At 45.1% G+C, this 23,495-nt stretch overlaps 1 protein-coding gene across 4 annotated transcripts in view; it reads left to right on the forward strand.

Moving 5' to 3' along the window:
- MCC (MCC regulator of WNT signaling pathway) overlaps window positions 1-23,495 on the forward strand; it is a 433,071-nt gene that overhangs the window by 321,202 nt on the left and 88,374 nt on the right. For all 4 annotated transcript variants that reach the window (XM_045087128.1, XM_045087129.1, XM_045087131.1 and 1 more), the window contains 2 exons: window positions 1,112-1,225; window positions 15,297-15,439. In XM_045087128.1, coding sequence (XP_044943063.1) covers window positions 1,112-1,225; window positions 15,297-15,439 — 257 coding nt within the window. The remainder of the gene's footprint in view (window positions 1-1,111; window positions 1,226-15,296; window positions 15,440-23,495) is intronic.

A 23,495-nucleotide genomic window follows, 5' to 3' on the forward strand; every position in this document is an offset into this window, starting at 1 on the left:
TGTGGTCCATCCTACCACATCCATCTTTAAAGATCACATTTATTTGTCTACTCCTTACTTTAATCCCTCTTGGCAGAAACTACTAAAAACCTGTCAGGGAGGGAGGGTTTGTTCTGATCCTAATCAGTCACCCAAATGGAGTGTGGAATTTGGCTAGGGAATGGTCTACACTTCCCCCATTGGAGCTGCCGGTGAAGACAGATGAGAAGCAGTGACTCAGAAGACAAAGAAGGTTGAAGGGTGCTACTCTGGGACCTGAGTGTTGAGCTCCGTCCATCGCCCCGAACAGCCACAAAGGCTCCTGGGGTAGCTTTGGTGCTGCCAAAGCTCAGTATTTGGGCTCAGAAGTTGGGCACATTGAGATCCTAGGGGTGCAGGGTGCCCTTGTTACTGTGTTGAAGAACTTCCCTTGTAGCTCCAGTTAACCTGAGCGAGTTGGCTGGGGAAGGGGATCTGGAGGGATTCTTGGTGTGTCTTCTCCGAGCATCATTTATCAGAGTTCTTGTTCTGTTCCTGCAAGAGGGCCTGCTAGCCCAGAAGCAGCATGTGGGCAATGTAGTGTGTCTGGAGGACAATGAGGAAAGATGAGCTGGCAAGGAAATAAAGGACTGACTTTATGGGGAGACCATCTGACCAAAAATGAGCTTGCCCGGTTTTTCTTAAACTCGGCCCCGTGATCTGTCTGTACACGCAGCAGGATGGGTCACAGAGTTGCCATGTCCAACCTTCATATGTTCCAAAGTAAGTTCAAAGGTGATCTGGTTCTCCTTCTTTCTCGCGGCTCGGGTTGAGAATCAGGCAACCCCACACCCTCAATGAATCGCACCCTTGCTGAGTAACGGAGGGAAAGCCCTCAGAGGGAGGAGCTTTGCTCTCTATTCTGATGGGACCCCCGAAATTAGGTCCCGCTGCCCACATGTGAGTTCTCTCCCTGTTACGTTTACGGTGACCACCATATAACCCGGCTTGCCTGCCCGACACCTGATTTAATAGCACCCACTGGAGTTGCGGCATTTTTTTTTTTTTTTAATATGATCACACTAATTACAGGGAAGGAACGAGTTTCTGCCAAAGGATCTAACCTTGTGCTCCTTTCCTTCTGTCACCACAGCTCCACTTGGCAGCCCTGGCATCACTCAAGGGAGATATAGTGGAACTTAATAAACGTCTGCAGCAAACGGAGCGGGAACGAGACCTTCTGGAAAAGAAATTAGCCAAGGCACAGGTAAGGGATCTGGAGAGGTTTTTTATTTTTTTTTAAGCTCTTATATTTTTTTATTTAAAGATATAACCTAGATTGAGGAATTCCAGCAGATCGAGTTACGGGGTAATGAGCAAACGTTCTCAGAAGCCCTGTCCAGGTCAGGAAGTAGAACTTGCCAGCCATCCCAGCAGCCCCTCCTTATGTCCCCTCCTAGTCGCGCCCTCCCTCCCACCAAGGTCACCACCACCGTGACTTTTATAGTCCTATTTCCTGTATCTTTACCCTATATCCCTAAAGTTTATATATCCCTAGAGAGTGAAGTTTAGTCTTGCTCATTAGAAACTCTGGGTTTCCTTCGAATCTCTTAATTTATAGGTTCGGCTTCCACTCTTGGTTTGCTTTTTAGTTAATCTGTTAGAAACTTGCCATTTGACCTGTGGAATTCCCTACAGTCTGCATGTTGCTCGTTAGACACTCACCGTACAGCTCACTGCACCCCTCTATCCCCTCTAGCTCCTGTGAAACGGCAGGTGGACCCAGAGGCTCTGCGAAATTCAGGTCTGGTCCCTTTGGCCAGACAGTAGGGGGTGTTTGTTGTTTCAACAGCAGGCAATATAGGGTCTGCTTGTCTCGTTTTCTATGATGTGAGCAGCTGTTGATACTCAACGCCTTTGTTCATCTGTTCATTGAATTATTAGGACTTAGAAATACGGTGATATTTCAGTTCTGCCATTTCTCATTAATTGGAATGCTTTTATAGAGACATCTCCCATCATCTGTGATTTGGTGGAACAATGGTTCATCGAGGAAAAGCAAAATCTCTCATCTTTCTATTAACATTTTTCAAGAAAACAAACTCTGATCCTCTGAAGTTGCCCAATAATTAAAAATATATATAATTAGGGGCGCCTGGGTGGCTTAGTGTGTTAAGCCACTGTCTTCGGCTCAGGTCATGATCTCAGGGCCCTGGGATCGAGTCCCGCATCGGGCTCTCTGCTCAGCAGGGAACCTGCTTCCTCCTCTCTCTCTGCCTGCCTCTCTGCCTACTTGTGATCTCTCTGTCAAATAAATAAATAAATAATCTTAAAAAAAAAATATATATATATATAAATAAAATTAAGAAATTATAGATTTAAACACATTTGGGTTTTCATTCCACCATAACTGTTTTCGTTACAGAAACTCAAATTGTATTATCTTTGGCCAGTATGAGCCTCTTCAGGTTGGCTCTGGAGTCTTTTGACGTGAGTCCAGGCTCAAATAGTACGTTTTTTTTTCCCCCAAATGAGGTAGTAACCATCCTCTGAGTAACTCTTACTTCTCTGAGCAGAGAGTAGTATCTTCAGACCACAGTCTGAGTGCTAAGAGTGCTTATGGCTTCTAGGTCAGTCTTTGTTTCCAGGCCCCTTTTCTAGATGTAGCCAGGAAATTCTTTATTTTCTTATTTGTTTACATATGCATGTATGTATAACTTTTCAGATAAAATACGCTCGGAGTTCATACGAAGAGCTGCAATTTAAATTCCGACTACAGCATACTTTATACCTAGCTTCTTCTGTATTTTATCTGAATCTCCTTTCTTTCACGTGAAGAATCCTAGTTCTTACTGCTACAGAGGACGATTGAATGAAAATACTCCATGATTACTTGCTTCATCCCATATTACGTGCAGTATCAGGATAATATTACTACTGCCATCACAGATACAGTTCCTGAGAAGAATGTAATTTTTTACTGTTGCATTACGCGCTGTGCACTCCCCCAGTTATTTGCTCAGTTGTCTTCCTTCCACCTGCCTGGCCATCTGGCCATTGCAACTCACACTCTCCCCCTCTTGTCCTCATTTAGGCTTCTCTGCGTACCTGTATGTTTGGTGTTTACCGGGGTCCCTACGTCGGCGTTCCTCATTTATTCGTTTATTGCCTGAAGCGGATTTTCTAGGCGATTCCTCGGGGAGAACTCGGGATCGTCTTCACCAAGTTCTTGCTCATTATTAACAGTATGTCTGTTCTCTTTGCCCTTCATACTTGAAAGACATGGCGGCTGGATAGAAAACCCTTGGCCGATCTTTTTTCTTTTCTTGAATATATTCCCTTCTTCTCTTTGGGTGTAGAGTGCTGCTCCCAAAGTCTGATAATAGAGCCTCACGGACATGTACTCTAGATGTCCATAACATGTCTTGTCTTGTCTTTTTTCCTTTTTCTTTTCTTTCTTTCTTTCTGTCTGTCTGTCTGTCTAGTAATTTTACTAGAGTAACTTTTCTTTAAAAGACTTTATTTTTAAGGAATCTCTACACCCAGTGTGGGGCTGAAACTCACAACCCCGAGATCAGGAGCACATGCTCCACCGACTGATCCAGCCAGGTGCTCCTAGTAGAGTAACTCTTGATCTGAGTCATTCTGGTTGGATATGCTCAAGTTTGCTGTGTATTCTTTTGATTATCTCTTTTAATCTTTTAATTTCAGGGATGTGTAAAAAAACTACAGTGTTTAATATCCGTTCTCTTGTTTTGATTTTCTTCTTCAGGGATGCTTACTATTCGTATGTTAGATCTTTTTTGCCTGTTTTCGGTATTTCACTATCTACCTCCTGTCTCTCCCTGTTTACTTGGTTTTTCCTATGGTTCATCTTCTGTTTCTAATTTTTCCCTGTGTTCTTTTACTATATGAGTTTTCTAATTCTGCGTTATGTTCTTTAATGTCTTATGTCATTTCGTTTCCTTAAGGTCTTTCAGCTTATTTTGAAATAGTAGGCTTTGTCTGGGCTTTTTGGGGGGTGGGATATTCCATTTTGTGGCGTGCTTTCATAGCATATAGGGAGATATTCTCTTTTTTCCTTCCTTCTTATAACTTTGTATGGAATTTGACCTGAGGACTTCTCCATTTTTCAGTTTTTTATGAAAAAATAGTTTCCTTGAACTTTTAGGAGGCCCGGTTTAAGAAGGTTTTATAAGTTCTTAAAGCTTAGTCTTCCGTTGTTTTCATTTTGTCAAAAATATGATCGCCTGCTTTCAGACACTTCCTGGCTCTGTTCCCCTCATCTACTTCTATCTGGATCTATTCTTTCCTTTGTCTCGGTCACTCCGTCTTGTTCAATCCTGATCCCACCGTCAGCAGTTTTTCCCCCTGGAAGCGAATCCTGAGGCCAATCTTGAGAGTTCTCAGGGACGAGCTGCTTTGGGTCTTCCAGATCTTGTTGGGACCCCTTCCCCCATTTTCTCTCGGCTCAGGCAGGATACCTCCTAGTTTTAGCCACTCCTTTCCAGTTGGTGCCCTTCACTTTCCTGTGGGTACTGACTGTTTATGTTGGGGTTTTCCAGTTCCTGAGTCCACCAGCCTTACTGCTTCTTGCTGCTTCTGTCCACTCAGACACCTTTTCGAGCTTGTGGATAGTGTGGGTTTGTCCTTGCTTGTATTTTGTAGTTCGAGAGAATACCTTGTCTTAAGCATTTGGTTCTGTTGAGTAAGGTGTTCTGTTTTGTTTTTAAAGATTTTTATTTATTTGACAGACAGAGATCACAAGTAGGCAGAGAGGCAGGCAGAGGGCGGTGGGAGGGAAGCAGGCTCCACACTGAGAAGAGAGCCCGATGCGGGGCTCGATCCCAGGACCCTGGGATCATGACCCGAGGCGAAGGCAGAGGCTTTAACCCACTGAGCCGTCCAGGCGCCCCTAAGGTGTTCTGTTTTTATGTGAGAATTCAGAGAGCTCTAAAAACCAGGCTGCCACAGCCCTTGGTCTAGATGACCTGTGGAAAGTTTTGAAAACTCAGGTCTCATAATTGTAGATTGTTTGAATAGAGAGGAAAGACCCTTTATACTTGAGATCATCTACTTCCACATTTGTCAGGCATATCCCAGAGAGGTTAACTTGCTTACCCAAGGTCAAATGAATAGCTTGGTGCCAGAGCCAAGACAAGATCTGCAGTGTTCTTTTCTCATATAGGCTATTATACAGACAAAATCTTTCAGTTTTTACTTGGATGAAAACTTACAATATTTTCCTTCTATTATAAAAGTAATAAAAATGTGATAGGAAAAGCTGGAAAGGCAGCAATATGATGTTTCAGTAGTGGGCTTTGGTGAATTACAACATTTTTTAATGCTTTTTTTTTTTTTTTTTTTTTTGTTTCACACAGGTTTTTTTTATTTTTTTAAAGTGATTATTTTTGTATTAATGATAAATATAAAACAGTGTTAGGTGAGTTTTCTGATTTGCAACCATCAAAGGTTAATAGTTCTTAACAATGAGAATTTTTTTTAAAGATTTTATTTCTTTGAGAGAGAGAGAGAGAGAGCACCAGTAGGAAGGAGAGGGAGAAGGGAGAAGCAGGCTCCCTCCCAAGCAGGGAGCCCGACACAGGGCTCTATCTCAGGACCCTGGGATCCTGACCTGAGCCAAAGGCAGATGCTTAACAGACTGAGCGACCCAGGTGCCCCTGTGAGAATTTTTTTTTTTTTTAAAGATTTTATTTATCCATCTGACAGAGAGAGAGATCACAAGTAGGCAGAGAGTCAGGCAGAGAGAGAGAGAAGCAGGCTCCCCGCTGAGCAGAGAGCCTAACGCGGGGCTCGATCCCAGGACACTGAGATCAATCATGACCTGAGTGAGCCGAAGGCATCGGCTTAACCCACTGAGCCACCCAGGCACCCCCTGTGAGAATATTTTTAAGAGGAAAGAAATTGTGAAAGCTCTTAACTAAAAGCTGGCATGTACTATAGTCTTGGATATATATATATATATATTTTTTAGTGTTGGATTTTTAAAAGATGACCAGGAGGGTATTTATTAAAATTTTAAGCCTTCAAGGACAGAGCAACTTATGACAGAGGATGGTGGAAGATAATGGAAAACTTTTTCTGTGCCGTGTCAAGGATTGAGTCAGTTCCCTTTTAACTTATTGTCAAGACATTCTTATGTAATAATGTTTGGTGGCTCTTTACATCATAGTGGCATTCATTGACTCCATTCCATTTGCATTCTTATATTAAATATACTTAAAGATTACTCTCTGTTCCTTTCAGTGGAGACATCTTTCCAGTGCAGATACTGGGACCCAGGGGAGAGAACATGGGGGTCGGGAGGAAGGTCAGACTTAGCAGTCTCATACCTTTTACAAAGATGAGATTTATGCAAGAAAAAATAAGAACAATGAAATGGCAATGCCAGGCTTCCTGTGTGAGTGATTCATGTTTGAAGCTTGACCAGATTGTGGAAGAGCAAATTCATGCATAAATTTATGCTCTGTGGCTTTAGAGAGTTTCACCAGCTCTCTAAATATTACAGAGCTATGATTAACCTAAAATGTGAATGGTGGCTGTCTTTGTCAGAAATAGTCAAAAAGAGCTTCAACATCTGTTGAGTAATTATTGATGGTGACACTGGGACTAACTGAATAATAATAATAAAAAAAGTTCATTATACATAGTCATAAGGTCAACCTGCCAGTAGAGTTTTAAGAATAGCTATGGAAAGGGAAAAGCTGAATAAAGGAGCCTAGATCAGCATGATGAGGAAGGTAGAGCGCTTCTCTGTTCATTTTCTTTCTTTCTTTTTTTTTTTTAAAGATTTTATTTATTTGTCAGAGATCACAAGTAGGCAGAGAGAGAGAAAGGAGGAAGCAGGCTCCCTGCTGAGCAGAGAGCCCGATGCGGGACTCGATCCCAGGACCCTGAGATCATGACCTGAGCCAAAGGCAGTGGCTTAACCCACTGAGCCACCCAGGTGCCCCTCTGTCCATTTTCTATTGCTGTGTAATAAGTCACCACAAAATTACTGGCTTAACACATTTATCAGCTCACAACTTCTGTGCATCAGGAACTCAGGTATGGCGGTAACAGGATCCTCTATGTGTTTGCCATCGAGGTGTTGCCAGAACTGAGTGCTCATCTAAAGCTCACCTATGGAAGAGTCCACTTGCCCATGTCCTTGACAGAATTTATTACTTTGTGCATGTAGGATCCATGACAGTTTGCCTTTTCAGGCCATCAATGCAGAGAAAGATTCTAGAATAAGGCTGCTGGTCAGACAGAATCTTACCTAATGTCCTGGGAGTGACATCCCATCACCTTTGTCACATGGCACTAGTTAGAAGCCGGTCACAGGTCCCACCCAGGCTCACTGAGAGGGTATCACACAGAGGAGATACAGGGATCATTGGGGGGCATTTCAGAGGCCGCCCATCTCACTGTCCTGGGGGATTTGATCAGCAGCACCACTGTTAGCATGTAGCAGTGGTGAGAATCACCACACTTCTTTAGCTCTGTTTTGTGCCAGGCGGTGTGACAAGCATCCTGTTTGCTTTATCTCAGGGAGTTCTCATAATGCCCTCTTGTGCAGATACCGTTAGCAGGGCTGTTTGACAAGTGAAGAAAGAGAGATTTGGGGAATTTGAGTATCTTGCTGAAGATTATGAGGCTAGAAAGTACCAAGAGTTAGAATTTGCATCCAGGTTTCATGGGAATCCACAGCTGTACTAATCCTGTATTGTCTTTTAGGCTGTCCGGGCTGCCCTTAGCATCTAGAGGGGTTCCCAAAGTGGGTGGAGCATGACGCACAGGTCCTTTTGGTTTAAACTTCCCTATCATCCCCATCAAACAGGTGCACAGACACATGCATGCACCAACATTAAACAGCCTGGTGGGAAACTGGCAGAGATCCTATATGCTACTGGTTCGATGCTTTCGGCATATTTGCTATTTATTGAGGACCAACAGTTTTACATTGCTGCATTTTTTTTAAGGGCTGTAGAATGATAAATCTCAAACAAGCTTATGAATCTATGACTCCCCACAAAATCAGTCAGTAGTAATACAAAACGCTTTCTATTTCTTTCTTTTTTTAAGATTTTATTTATTTGACAGAGATCACAAGCAGGCAGAGAGAGAGGAAGGGAAGCAGGCTCCCCGCTGAGCAGAGAGCCCGATGCGGGGCTCGATCCCAGGACCCTGAGATCATGACCTGAGCCGAAGGCAGAGGCTTTGACCCACTGAGCCACCCAGGCGCCCCAAGAACGCTTTCTATTTCTAAGCTCTCTATCTTTGGATAGCAAAGCTTCTGAATTTTCTACCTCTTGGCTTTTAGGAAGAAAACATAAATACTTTTCATTAGATGTCATGGAGAGAGCACTTTCTTGGTGCTTTCTCATTGTATGAGATACTTAAAGGTACAGTTTGGCTGTGTTCTTTTGGTCAAGAATGTCCTCCATTTCTTCCTTCCTTGTTTCTACTTTTCTTTGGAAAATTGCACTAGTTGTTATCCTCATCAAGGAAACCCCGAGTAATATTGCTGAGACCAATTCAGTGCGACCCTGAAAAAGTAGCATGACTTCTTTGCATATTTTACAAGGGGGTGGTGCTGACCCCCTTCACCAGGATGGTTGAGAGGGTTAACAGATTAATGATGGCTTTGCATTTTTCAGGAATGGAGTTCATAATGCTCTTAGGTTTGACAGCTGAGACTAATGTGATGATTAAAGATCCGTGGCCTCTGTGGAGTAAGATAAAACCCAGTGAAGAACATTAATAAAACCAGAAAGCTCCTTAGCATTGCCACTTTACACAGGGTTTTTCCAAGAGCTCAGGTTCTCAGACCAGTCTGTCTCGAGGCTGACTCATGGCTTCATCCCAGGATTGCACCAAGAGTGGAGATATTCTTGGTGGCTGGAAAGATACGGCTTGTTTTTATTACACATTTTTGCATACAGGCAATGTCACCGACTTATGTGGCTAGACATAGGTATTTATATAGATTTTAAAGTTGCTTCCTCATCATGATAGCTGAAACCTAGAGAAAATGCTCTGAGTATACATAAGTCCCAGATGAAAGTCGGGAAAAAAATTTTTTTCCTCCTATCCGATCCCAGTCTTTTTTTTCTTTGCCTTTCACATTGACTGTTTGTAGTTGTGGGAGAAATCCTAGTGATTCTGACCTCCAGAAATTCATGGCAGGCAAGACGCTGCAACAACAGGCTTGCTTTCTTTGCTAAAATATAGGATCAGTCAAAAACTGAATATAGGCTGGGAGAAGGAAGAGTCCTGGATGCGATTCCCTGTGATAAGAGGAAAAAAGTGGCAGCGTGTTGTTTGAGACCATTTCTTATTTTGTTCAGCTGAAATTTTATGGGGTATTTCGGTATGGTGAGGAGAAGAATTTCATCCCTCACTTGTAAGTTTTGCTGGAAGACGCTACCACTCCTCCCTGTTAAGAAAGTTGTCGCTGAATAATTGACTTTGGCAGCTAAAGCTGGCTTGATGGGTACCAGAGGGACCTAGAATTCCCTGTCTTAAAACCCCTTGTGTCTACTTTTACATTTCAGTTCTCCAAGGGGCTGAGGAGAGAGTTGTCTGGGTTTCCTACATTCACCTGGTATGGGAAGGCATAATATTTGTGTTTCCTGGAGTTTCCTGGAGGTGGATCAGGGAAGGAGGCCAAGGAGGGTAACTCTGCTGTCCCTGGAGATCTTTTTTTTTTTTTTTTTTAAATATTTTATTTATTTATTTGACAGAGAGAGATCACAAGTAGGCAGAGAGGCAGGCAGAGAGAGCGGAGGAAGCAGGCTCCCCGCTGAGCAGAGAGCCCGTTGCGGGGCTCGATCCCAGAACCCTGAGATCATGACCTGAGCCGAAAGCAGAGGCTTTAACCCACTGAGCCACCCAGGTGCCCCTGTCCCTGGAGATCTTAAGGCATATTGCATGGGGACAAGCCCACAGGTCAAGGAACTGGGAGGGAGTAGGGGGGAGAAGATGGTGGCTACAACAGCGTCTACCCTTTGATGGTGTAAACACGAATCAGACGGTTTCTCAGAGAGTTCTGCTTGTTGCCTAGGATATAACAAATCAGTCACTTTACATTTTGTTTTCATCTGTAAAATGTTGTATCATCAGAATATGCCCAAATAAATAACTCCCAAACCACCTCAACGACTTAACGTATCAGAGATTTATTTCTTGTTTCTTGCTAGGAGCTCGGTAGGACTGGCAGGAAACTGTCACGAATTGTCCTCTACCAGCCTCCTAAGCTGATGGGGCTTCTACTGTCTGGAACATTGCCAGCATCCATGGCCAGGGAAGGGAATGTAGCAAATCCTGAAGGAGCCTTAAAGGCTTCTAGGCATAAGTGACATAACTTCACTCATACCTCATTGGCTGAAATAAGTCACATGGTCACATCTAGCTTCAAGGGGGGAGAGAAAATATCATCCCCCACTGTGCATGGATGGAGGTGAACCAGAGTCTTGAGGAATATCCCTGTTGTCTATCAGGGGTGCTGCTGCTTACAAGGCACACACCCTACATGACGGTCCTGCCAGAGACCCCTGTGTGTACCAGAGAGAAACGAACACCATTGCAGGAAGGGTTAATGAATTATGCGAAGAGTGAACATCTACCCCCCCCCCTTAAAGGGATTTATTTATTTGTTTGTTTGTTTGTTTGTTTGTTTGACAGAGATCACAAGTAGGCAGAGAGGCAGGCAGAGAGAGAGGAAGGGAAGCAGGCACCCTGCTAAGCAGAGATCCCAATGCGGGGCTCAATCCCAGGACCCTGAGATCATGACCTGAGCCGAAGGCAGAGGCTTAACCCACTGAGCCACCCAGGTGTCCCCATCTATCGCTTTTTAATGTGTATATAAAGTACCTCGACTTGTAACTTAAAAGTCAAGAAATGTGTACAAGCATGAAGGAGTAATCTAGAAGTCCTACTCCTTTATCCTGTTTAGCTGTCATTGTTGTAGTACCGTCTGGATTGAGGCTTTACGGGGCTATGTGCCCAGAGGTGACTCGTAGATGGAGGTGTGGTATTCAGCCTGACCCAGCCTGTGCCCCTGGGAAACAGAACACTCAAAACCACTTGCCCTCCCAAGCTAAACAAGGCTCTCACCGGTCATGAAAACTCAGGGTAGTGAGAGGCGTGGGTCAGTCACCGGACCGGCGTGTGCTCATAAAATCGGGCAAGACTGGAATGGACAGTCCTGCAGCTGCGGGAGCTGGCCCGCGCAGGAACGCACCGATCACGTGCAGAATGGCTCTGTCTGTCCTGGGTCCCACCACTCATCTCCCACTTTTCCTGCACTGAGGTGCCCCTTTCCCAGGGTTGGTCTTGTGCAGTTCAGTGGGAGCTGTTGAACAAGGGTGTTCTGTTGGGTTTTTCGGGCTCCGGCAGGTAATGGCTTGTTTTCTCCTGCCCCGTTGCTTCACCCTGCCCCGCCCCACCCTGCAGCATGGAGTTCCGGGCTTCAGCCATCTTTGTCTGGGTCCCACCAGTGTGTGCAGAATGGGTAAAGTGTTCAATGTGAAACCTCAAGGGGATGTTGATTTGTACGGATGAGCCTTTTGGGCAATATCTTCTCAAGCCATCCATTCTCCTTAAGGCTGGGCGTTTCGATAATTATTTTCCAGTGTTCTCTTTTCCCTGTGTGAAGGATCCCCAGGGTACCATTCTACCATCTCTCCTCCTGCCACCCCCATTTCTGCCCATGTTTCTTATTCTCCAGCAGAGAATTCCAGCTGGAAGCTGTGACTGCCGTTCCCTTTGGAGGACATGTCCTAGTGATCCCCACTCTGTAGCACTCAGCCTCGTATCTTAAATGTTATGGGAAATCAAGCTGTATCTATTATTTTTAGGAAGAATTAAATTATAGAGGCTTTCCACTATTTTAGGAAACCATACTTATGGCAAAAATATAGGAACATAAACCAGATATCTTTGCCTTCAGCTAAGAACTTTTCTTCCTCCGATTCAGTCTTATTGCTACTCCCAAATGAACCCCTAGTTCCAAATATACATTATGAGTCTTTTGTCTCCTTTTAGCTACAAGTGCTGTTCTGTCTGAATCATCAGGCTTCCTGTTGTCTCTTGTTCATACTCTCATACCCTCCAGGCAGACTTCCCAGTTACAGGCAGGGGCAAAGGAGGTACAGTACCAGATAGCACGCTCTCGTTATCTGGGCATCGGCCATCTGCTCTCCCGGCAACCTGGGCACCCCACCCCCCAGCCCCCGCAGCCTGGATCTTGCCTGTTAGGCAGCTCTCAAGAGTCACCAGGGGTGTCTGGAGTTGTCTTGGTGATTATCAGTAGTAGATTGTGTGCCATTTTATTGTGTGAATATTGGCACACCTCCATTTTAACATGAATTTTGTAGTTTCTGGTCTGCCGTGGTGGTGGTGGTGGTGGTGGTGGTGGACTGTTGACTTCCAAAGACTATAAAGGAGGAACTGTATGTGGGGAATTAAAGGAGAGTGAGAGGGGCACCTGGGTGGCTCAGTCAGTTAAGCATCTGCCTTCCGCTTAGGCTGTGATCCCTGTGTCCTGGAATCAAGCCCCAGTTGGGCTCCCAGCTCAGTGGGGAGTCTGCTTCTTCCTTTGCCTCTCCCCCTGCTGGTGCTTATTCACACACTTTCTCTCTCTCAAACAAATACAAATCTTTAAAAAAAAAAAAAAAAAGATAAAGGACAGTGAGAGCTGTTGAGTATGTAAAGGGAAGCATTTCACAGTGGCTTTTTTTTTTTAATTAAAATTAAAATTAAAATTTATTTGTCAGACACAGGCAGGGGGAGCAGCAGGCAGAGGGAGAAGCAGGTTCCATACTGAGCAAGGATCGCAATGCAAGACTCGATCCCAGGGCCCTGGGATCATGGCCTGAGCTGAAGGCAGATGCTTAACCGAGTGAGCCAGGCAGGCGCCCCATTTCTCAGTGATCTGTAGCCCTAGAGAGCTGAATATGGAAAACCAAAGAGGAGGAGCCAACAAGAGTGCAGTGTAGTAGGAGTCACAGCATAAATGAGATTCAGGTCAGGCTGGGCAGTATCTTGTAATTATCTTAAGATCTAAAACTGAAGGTCTTCATAAGAGTGCCAGCTACACTGACACATGAACATACTGCACATGCACGCGTACACACACACACACACACACACACACAATTTGAAGGTGGGAATAAAGCGTAATAGCTAAAGCTCATAGATATTTTGCAGGAATGCAGAGAAACAGTATTCAGCTGTGAGTGTGCTCCAGAGAAATATGACCTTTCTCACTGATTGATACATGCTATCTCTGACACATTGTCATTTTGTGGGCTTGTGTTGTTCCCTGTAAAATATGATGGATCATGGATGAAAAGGCATAACTTCATGGAAAGAGTATCTGTGGCCTGTTAGGGTTTTGATCTGTTTAGGAAAGCTTCCCTGTAGATGTGACTTTATCCTTGCCTCAGTTGCCACATACTTCTAGTTGTGTTCGACCTCGAGGGCTGTTATCTGATGTTGCAGTTTGTCCCTGAGAACAGAAGTTGCCGTCACTGTGTCTTTGAAAGCAGCCAGCTCAGGAAGGTCTGGGATACAGTCTCCACCACCTCCTTGCTTCCAGTCTTGTTCCTGGAGTTCTGAGCAACCCCCAGGACGTTACTGCATTAATACACATCAAGGTGGTTTGTAGGTGTGGTCTCCACCGTGACCTGTACCACCATATTGCGCAGACTTACTTGCTGCATACGTCTGTCCGTAGGGAGTGGGGCTTAGTGTGGTGTTGTGCTCATCTCGGAAGGCATTCGTCCTGTAGCTTCTGGGTTATGCCGCCATAGGAAGCAACAGATTTAGGGTGGGAGGAAGACGTTGGACCTGGTGGGTGAGAAGTCTTACCCTTGCCTGGCTGCTACCAGCCCTGAAAATGCAAAGCTGGCAAGTACGTATGACTCTTGGCATTAGGAAAACCTCACTAAAATGAAATTAAAATTCCTCTGCTGGACAGGAAATTAATCAGGGCTGAATGCAGTAGACAGGGATAGAAGTTGGATCCTTTGTTCCATCACTGATGAGCTTTATTGTTATGCAAATGAGACTCGAGGCACAGTGGCTAGTGGGGCATTGAGGAGGACACAGAGAAGTGAAGGAGAGGAACAGGTTCCCTAGGATTTAAACTCTAGCTATGAACATGTTTTTCTAGCATCTGCTGCCTCTGAGACCATCAAATGCTGAGCAAGGGAAGCGCCTCAGTTTCTCCTGTCATTGTTTCTGCAAAGTGGTCTCCTTGACGGTGTGATATATTGCAATTGATTCATTCCATAACACTACTAGATCACCCACAGTGAGGCAAGCCGTTTGCCAGGTGTTTGGGCTCAATCATGAAAACATCTTGTTCTTGCCTTCCCAGAGTTCATAGTCTGGTAGAAAAGGAAATTGGAAAGAATGAAGTCTACAGATACACCAGCCAGATAAGAAATGTTGTCATACCACTTAGGATTATATGGTTGAAAGTGGCTGAAACATACCCCGGCAATGTCAACAAAAAGGGAATGAACTAAAAATACATTAATTTTCATTAAAAAAATTAACATTAAAAAACAAACAAAAGGGACGCCTGGGTGGCTCAGTTGGTTGGACGACTGCCTTCGGCTCAGGTCATGATCCTGGATTCCCGGGATTGAGTCCCGCATCAGGCTCCCAGCTCCATGGGGAGTCTGCTTCTCTCTCTGACCTTCTCCTCGCTCATGCTCTCTCTCACTGTCTCTCTCTCAAATAAATAAATGAAATATTTAAAAACAAAACAAAACAAAAACCAAAAAAAAGGAATGCATTGGTACAAAGAGAACTAAACAGCGGGAAACATGGCGGGAAAGCTCTGGGATATAGATGTCAGGAACGAAAGGACAGTCTTTTCAGGCCCCTCAGTCAAGTGAGCTTACTCCAGGCAATCTTAAGTCCATTCATTCAAGATTCACATTCCCAAAAGAAGGTAACTGATGGCTCCGGCTCGGACACTTGCCTTCTTCTTGGTGAGGGAAATGAAAGAGACTTGGATAATGCCACAGAGATTGTGAGTAATGGCAGACAGGCTTTCTCCCAAAGACAGAATGAATGCTACAAAGGCGAAGGCTTTTTGTCCACAGGGGTGGGAGCCAAGGGGGTGGGGCAAGCAGGAGATGCCTTCTAAAATTCAGCTGCTGTTGTGGCTTCTGGGATTCCGGGCCAATGGGCGGGTCTGTGTTTATTTGGAGCATGCTCAACGTTGAGGTTGTGGTGGTTCGAGACCATAAAATTTAGCATCACTCCCCCATTGGCGCATCCACTCATTGGCACTTCTGCTGTTCTCTTGATCCCAGTGTGAGCAGTCCCACCTCATGAGAGAACATGAGGACGTCCAGGAGAGGACGACGCTTCGGTACGAGGAGCGCATCACGGAACTCCACAGCATCATTGCTGAGCTCAATAAGAAGATAGACCGTTTGCAAGGCACCACCATCAGGTAGTGAGCTCCCAGATGCGGCTTTCTCTCTGCCCCTCTGGGCTCCAAGCTGGCTCTTGGAGCTGAAGTGGTCCCGATGGGTAATGATGATGTTTTATTTGCGGCTAAGACTTTTACAGTTGATATCTACTCCTGTCTCTTCACCTTGTTAACCATGCCCTTTCCCCTCCACTATTCGGTTCTCTTTTGGAATCATCATGAGGGCTCCCCTGGAAGGCAGCCAGGGTGGGAGTTGTAATCCTCCATTTACCGATAAGAGTGTGGAATTGCAAGTGGGTGAAATGATTTTTTAGCGAGTTCTGAAGGACGCCCCTCCATCTCCCTCCCAGTATCCCTGTCACCTCTTGAATCTACTCGATGTGCAAACTGTGTGCCTCCCTTGGGAATTTTGAGAGATCTATCAGTGTGGCTTAGGACTAAGGAGTATGTCTGCTTCTAGATAATGTAACATCTTGAGCTCACTTGAAGTTGATTTACCAACATGGATGTGGCCTCTTGCAAGCTCGGGTGGGGAACAAGACTGGATACATCATTTTACTGGCACGAAGTCTGGGGCTTAAAAATATTAAGGGATTTGGGGCACCTGGGTGGCTGAGTGGTCAAAGCCTCTGCCTTTGGCTCAGGTCCTGCTTCCCTTCCTCTCTCTCTGCCTACTTGTGATCTCTGCCTATCAAATAAATAAATAAAATCTTAAAAATTATATTAAGGGATTACTTTGAAGTTCTAGTTAGAGGATAGAGGTGGAGTTAGAACCCACGGTCTCTCTGCTTTTACTTAATATTCTTTCCATGAAAGTGACTCCTGGGGGTCCTGCCTTCCTTAGCAATCACTTAACCCCTAAGGCTCCTGCATGCAGTTCTGAATGGGTGTGTCTGCCCTGCTGTGCAGAGGAGGGGGTTCGCTATGAGCTACTTAGCCAAGGACGAGAACTTTCATCTCCCTGCCTGTCCTCAGAGAACAGCCCTGAAGAAAGCAAATGGTTGTCCTCCATCTTTATGAAGAAAGAGGGATTTGCCCACTGAATGTCTGTCCAAGCCGCAATCAGGGCAGTTGTAGAGACCATTACTTTAAACTCTCCCTCCAGAAGTCCCGAGTTAGAAGAAGCTTCGGGTGGTTTTGTTCCAAGTCTGAGAGAGTAATGACAGGGCTATCTGATGAGGGTACTGATGGGCCTCTGGTTTTTCCGGGTAAAATCATGGAAAACTTTGCACTGACTGGAGCCACACAAGAAATCCCATATTCCAATTTAGAACCTCAAGGCCTTTAAATTGTATCCCGGTCTTCAGAGTGATTGTGGGTTAGAAACGCATGAGCAGAGGAGAATTTTCAGACCAAAGAAATGATTATGGCAGATTTAAAGGAGGCTGACAGAGTACATTGGCAAATTTGTAATTTCCACTAAAACATGTTGCGCTTTGCAACACTTGAGAAGGTGAGGGCAAATGGACTAAGTGAGTTGTGAAAAAAAGCATCACACATCACCTGGAAAACTCAATTTCGGGATGTTTAAATTAAGTATAATGGCCAAACAGCTTCATGTTAAAATATAGTGAGCTTCTTGACTGTAAACATTTATTGGTGCCTCTTATTTAAAGTGAGATTGTGTCTGTGCAGATGTCACATTAAATTCTGCCAGTTTTCATTATGTAAATGAGCTGCCCCTCCTTGAAGGGAATTCCTGCAGGCCACGCAGACATGGGGGCCAGGAGGACAGGGCTTTTCTGGTCCCCTGAGCTCCTCAGCTAAGGGGTGTCTCCTGCCCCCTGCATTCCAGGAAACTGGTTTGCCCTCAGGTCCTGAGATGCTTGCTAGACTTAGTGAAGCAGGAGCCAGGTACCTCGGAGGAACTCCCAAAGGCCCTCGAAGATCCAGGATGTAGAAAGTGGAGAGTCACACTAGTCAGGCACAATGCTGGTCCTGACAGTTTCTTGTCACTTTGGCTTGGGCCCGAGTTAGGAATTTATTGGAAGTGCTGAAAAATCATTAGTATGGGAATAGTGTATGTAAGCTGCTATGATCTATCCATATGTAAGCAACACTACATTGCTTAAGTAAAAAATAATCTCATAGTTGTAAACTTTCATCTCAAGTTGCAATCAGAATGGGGACCTTCTGTGGCCACCCTAGAACACACTCTCTCATATCCTGTAGCCACAGGGCTAAGGCAGCCAAGAATCAGACACTGCAGGGGGCTGAACTCCAATGTACGTTGAAATCCCAGCCACATCAGATCTCTTAGATGAAGATGAAGCATTGATAGGAAAAGAAGAAATGGTGAGAATTTGAATCTAGACACCCGGGTAGGTTTCTATGAATCGAAATACCTAGAGCCTACAAACCCCCATCCTGCAGAAGCACTCCCCCTCCCTGTCTGATAAAGCTAGTCTTACTTTGCTTGGAGACTCTGTAAGCAATCTCATCCCAGGTAGGCGGTGCCAGATGTATACACTCATGGCCAGGTCCCTCAGGAATAAAGATTGCTAATTATTTCACTCGGCGAAGAACTCTAACCAACTAAGATGCTGGCCAAACACAAAAGAAATAGGGACTTCCGAGTGAAAGAAGAAAGTTAGCAACACCAACCATAGCCTTAGGGCCAGTTGTAGAAAAGATGGCTAGCCTATGCTTATTTTGGTGCTTATTTGCGTATATATGCAATTTCTTTTTTTTTTCCCCTCTTCTTAATTTCTCCTGTTACACAAGGCGATCTGGTTTTGGTGAAACTTATCTATGGATCAGGTTAGCTGGCATCTAGGAGGATTTGCCACTGAGCTAGAAGAGCAGTGGGTGCCTGACGTTGGAGACAATAACTGATGGGACTTGGGGTCTCCCCCTTTGGTGAGAAGGTGAGTCCCCTCCCATTTGAATGAAGGATGGTTACAGAAGCTTAGGGTCATGGCTGTTGCCATTTGGAAATTTCAGTGTGTGTGAGAGGTTGTATGTGGTTGTTGAGTAGCCAAAGAGCGTGGCCTATGACATGTCATCTAACATCTGGTACCATTTCCACCCCTTCTTTCTGCTCTCCCCAGAATCAGAGAGGGCTGGACCCGTGGGACTCCTTCCCAGATTGCCTAAATAGCTGGGTTTTGGAGAGATTTTGGTTCTGCCGGTGAGGTGCCTTTGAATGGGTTTGGAAAGCAGAAGGCAGGTGGGAGCCGTTGTTCCTCAGGCCATGATGGTGGCAGCGGACATAGAGACTTTTGTGGGCATGAGGTTCTGTACCTTAGAGCCAGGAGCTGTGGGCAGGTGTGAAGGAGTGGCAGTTTGCTGACCTTTGAGGGGTCCACACCTCTGATGGCAAATGTCCCAGGTCCCAGTTGCCTGTACCCACACTTCTCTGGTCCTTCCAACAGTCACGCAAGCCTGGAACTGCCTAAATTGAATCTCTTCTACTTGAAATATCCAGTGTAGTTTATGTTCCTGACTGAGCCCTACCTAATGCATCCTAAATCCCATCTCCTGGGAATAAACACTGAACATTGTGTATATATGGCCTCCTAAAAAATTTTATTCATGAATATTTTAAATAAATTGGATCACATAGCAGACAATGTTTTGTAATGCAGGCTTTTTAACGTAACTACATGGTATGAGTGGCTTCTTTTAATGTTCATCTGACTTGGGGAGATTATATAATGGGATGGGGGAAATGGAAAAATACGTCAGTAGCTCACTTTGGAATGGGGGGGTGGATTTCTAAACAAATTAAACATGACCACTTTTGTTTCCCAAGGAGTCTTTCCTTTTTTTAAAGACTTTATTTATTTATTAGAAAGAGAGAGTATGAGTGGGGTGGGGGAAAGGGCAGAGGCAGAGGGAGAAATAGGCTTCCTGCTGAGCAGAGAGCCTGATGCAGGACTCAACCCCAGGACCCTGGGATCATGACCTGAGCTGAAGAAAGATGCTTAACGGACTGAGCTACCCGGGCGCCCCCTGAGGAGATTATTTTCTTTGCCAAGCTACTCTCCTAACACTACCGTTTCACTGCTGGCTGTCATGAATAGTCCTGTTTCTGCTTCATTGCTTGGTTGTTAGCCCACAGCTGTCTGGCTTCTGAGTGCAGCGGTTTGCTGACACTCCTTTTGCTAAGGACCGAATTGTGTCTCCAAATTCAAAAATTCATATGTGGAAGCCCTACCCCTGAATAGGACAGCATTTGGAGCTGGGGCCTTTGGGAGCTAACTCTGTCCCGTTGAGGTCATGAGGATGGGGGACCCCATGGTGGGTGTAGTGGGCACCCTTCTGAGAAGAGACACCAGAGGGCTTGCTCGAGGGCACGCTCACTCCCTGCTGCGTGAGGACACGGTGACAGGGCAGCCGTCGGTAAGCCAGGAAGAAAGCCCTTACCAGAAACTGACCGTGCAGCCACCTGATTTGGGACGTCAGACCAAAGTCTAGAATTGAGAGAAAATAAAATCCTGTTGCTTGAGCTAGCTTGTCTACAGTGTCTTATTACAGCAGCCTGAGCGAAGAGGCTTTTTTGACAATCACTAGTGACTTCCTAACTGAAAAATCCAGCGACCTTTTCTTATTTTGGGTCCTTTTCTAGAGGATTTGCTTCCAAATCTTCCTTCCTAGTGTATTTTTCTTGAACTTCTAGGACCCTGTATCTTTTCTTCTGTTGCTGAGATTCACCTTCAGCCTTGGCTCCTACCCTGGGCTCTCCCCTTCCCTTTACCTCGAACGGCTGCAGCCCTGCCTCACTGACTTCTTCCCTCAGAGTTACCTCCTTCTACTCTGGCCCTTCACCCTTCTGCTGCTCTGTCTGCAAAATGCTCCTTTGGCAACAAAGATAATATGCAAAGTCCCATTTACTCCGACATAATCCAGTCTCTAAAATCTCATACCTGCCCCATGAGCCTGACCTTTCCATTTGCCCCGTTATTTACCAGAAGATTCATAGATGAGTCCATCTTCCTCTGCGCTAGATGGAAAAAGAGGTGTAATTGCAGGAAGAATTGAGACTTAACACCGATTTCCTGCTTTAGAGCCTCTAAGAGAATTGGAAAGAATACAGTTCCTCATTGTATCTAAAAAAAACTTTGTTCTTTAAAACAATGATGGCATGTCAGGACACATCTGCCTTTACTTATCAGGAAGCAAAACCCCCAGCAGGTCAGGTCGGCGGGGTTAGCTGGACGTAGTTGACTGACAGGTGCCAAGGCAGACGTCCATCTGGATCTTGTTCACCAGTCAATCCAGTGACAAGGCATGAATGTCCACGCCAAAACAGAAGAGACATGGGGATTGCTGAGGAAATAATATTTGTAGCAAATATCACTGATTCTGTAGTACTTTAGCTTTAGGTCTGGAAGTACTTCCCTTTTCAGATAAGATCATTTCACCCCTGGCCAGTTATGAGAAGGAATCTTTAAAAAATTGTCATCAACAACCACCACCAAACCTTCTCCTTAGATCACCATATTTGACTGTTGATTCATGGTCCTAAATTTAGGAAAGAGGCTGTACTGCTCACTAGTTGCTAGCTCTTGGGTAAATCACTAGCCTCTTGAAGCTTCAGTTGTCTTACTTGTAAATTGGGACACCTGGGTGGCTCAGTCGTTAAGCCTCTGCCTTTGGCTCAGGTCATGATCCCAGGGTACTGGGATGGAGCCCTGCGATGGGCTCCATGCTTGGCGGAGAGCTTGCTTCCCTCTTTCCCTCTGCCTGCTGCTACCCCTGCTTGTGTGCTCTCTCTCTATCAAATAAACAGATAATCTTACATGCAAAAAAAAGAGTACTGATCCCAGCTTTGATGAACCCTAAGATCTCTGCTGGTCAGTCACTGCTAGTTACATAGGTGGTGGGTACAGTCTGATGCTTGCGTCCTTGGGAGCACTTTTCTTTTGTTTAAGCTCATAGCAAGTACGCACCATTGCCACTCTAAGAGCCACTTGGAAGCACTTCACAGACGCTTCTAGGTGAATGAAATAAGGTACATTCAGAATCCTGTGAGATGATTCTTTATCTTCCAAAGAGAAACACCTGAGCACTTTGTAATTCCATAATTATGAAACTGCCACAATAGTATGTAATTACCAACATTTATCACTCGATCAAGCTTTTGGGTTTTTTGTTGCTGTTGTTGTTATTTTTGGCTTTAAATGATCACTTCTTGGATCTTTTCATCTTTTCTTCCTTCTCATCTCCAGCATTAGCAGCTGGTATTCTTTGGGGAGATCCTTTTTCCCCCAAAGAAAAAAATTACCATTTGCCGAGAGTTACCGTATACACAACAGAAAGAAGCAGGCGATGAAGTCACTTTGAGATGCCGATGCTGTGATGTTAGCTAGACATCTTCACCTGCCAGGTGACTCCTGCTGCACAGAGCAGCCTGGAAAACACACCTCAAGTTCTTGCTTTTGTAAAACTGCTGGGACTGGTAGAGGCTTTCTGGCTTCTTGTTCCATTGCTCTGGGTAAACCGGAGCTCCCGGATAACACAGTAGGGAGAAAAGCCCACGCTCTCATCGTCCTGCTTACAAAAGGCCCTGTGAGGGTGCTTGGGTGGCTTCTGTCTTCGGCTCAGGTGATGGTCTCAGGGTCCTGGGATCGAGCCTCACATCAGGCTCTCTGCTTGGCGGGGAGCCTGCTTCCCCCTTTCTCTCTGCCTTCTTCTCTGCCTGCTTGTGATCTCTGTCTATCCCTCTGTCTATCAAATAAATAAAATCTTTAAAAACAAACAAACAAAAAAAGGCCCTAGGAGAATTGGCTTTTGTTCTCTCTCAGTCCCAGATCCCAACCTCTTTTTAGGAATGATGCCACTATTGATGTTCAGGAGATGATAAGGATATGCAACTCTATGAATTTTTTAACCAGAGTCAGTGGGAGAAACAAAAGGGTTGCACATATTTTAATATTTGGGTTCCATTGAACCATTTTTCTACCTCCTCCTTCATGGTACAGAATGCTGCCTGATCTCGCAAGGTTGTTTCTTTCTGCCTTTTATTACCATATACTTGGTATGCATGAGTTGTTTTGTACTTTAGTACTATGATTACCACAAGGAGGCATCTTAGCCAGGAATTCTGTGTGCTCAGCTCAGCCCTTCCCTTTGGGGTCAAGAACACAGGCCTTCAGCACTTAACCCTGCTTATTTTCTCTGATTCCATATGAGAGCTTGGCAATACTTCTTCCCCTGAATTTCTAGACTTTGTCATTTTTTAAAAAAGATTTTATTTATTTATTTGACAGAGAGATCATAAGTAGGGAGAGAGGCAGGCAGAGAGAGAAGGGGAAGCAGGCTCCCTGCTGAACAGAGAGCCTGATGCTCCGGGCTCAATCTCAGGACTCTGGGATCATGACCCAAGCTGAAGGCAGAGGCTTTAACCCACCCAAAGTCTAGAGCCACCCAGGTGCCTCTAGACTTTGTCATTTTATTTTTGTTTCTCCTAACTCCAATGATTTGCCTCCTTCAATGCTATCCTTCTGATCAGAGGGCCTGAGCGCCTCTCCATCCTCAAGGTTTCCGTTGGGCACCCCATGGGGTTTCAGAGGTATTGACCACTTACTCCTCTCCATTCCTGTTCTCATTCACATTTGGAGGCTCCTCTGAGCCTTTGCTTTTGCCCTTCCACCCTCATGATCTATCTAAAGTCTACTTGCCTGGGACTTCTCTGGAGTGCTGCTCCATCCCAGAAGTCTTTCCTGGCTACTCCTCACCTGCAACCCAGATGCTCCACCTGTGTCCACACACAGCTTCTTGGGCTCGAATGAGTTGTGAACACATTTGACTCTTAGAAGACTGCACCTACCTGGTGTTTGCTTTCCTGTTCTTATTTTGGTGCTCGAATACATTGACCACAGGTCCTTAATTTGCATTTCATGACCCTGAAAGTCTTTGGCCTCAGATGACATTTCTAGGGTAGTGTGATTGTCCCTCAGACCGTGCTCTGACCACAGTGAGGAATGGCCCCTGCAACCGACAATCTCCTCTCCAAGCCCTTCCCTATTCACTGCTACATACAGTTCATCCTGGTAATCCCTGGAAGTAATTCCTTACAAAACACGAGATCTGGCAGGCCCTATGTGTTTTGGAACCTGCTGAGCCGGAAAGG

The sequence above is a fragment of the Mustela putorius genome, unplaced genomic scaffold, assembly GCF_011764305.1.
Source record: "Mustela putorius furo isolate JIRA1106 unplaced genomic scaffold, ASM1176430v1.1 tig00001059_pilon_pilon_pilon, whole genome shotgun sequence".
Lineage (NCBI taxonomy): Eukaryota > Metazoa > Chordata > Mammalia > Carnivora > Mustelidae > Mustela > Mustela putorius.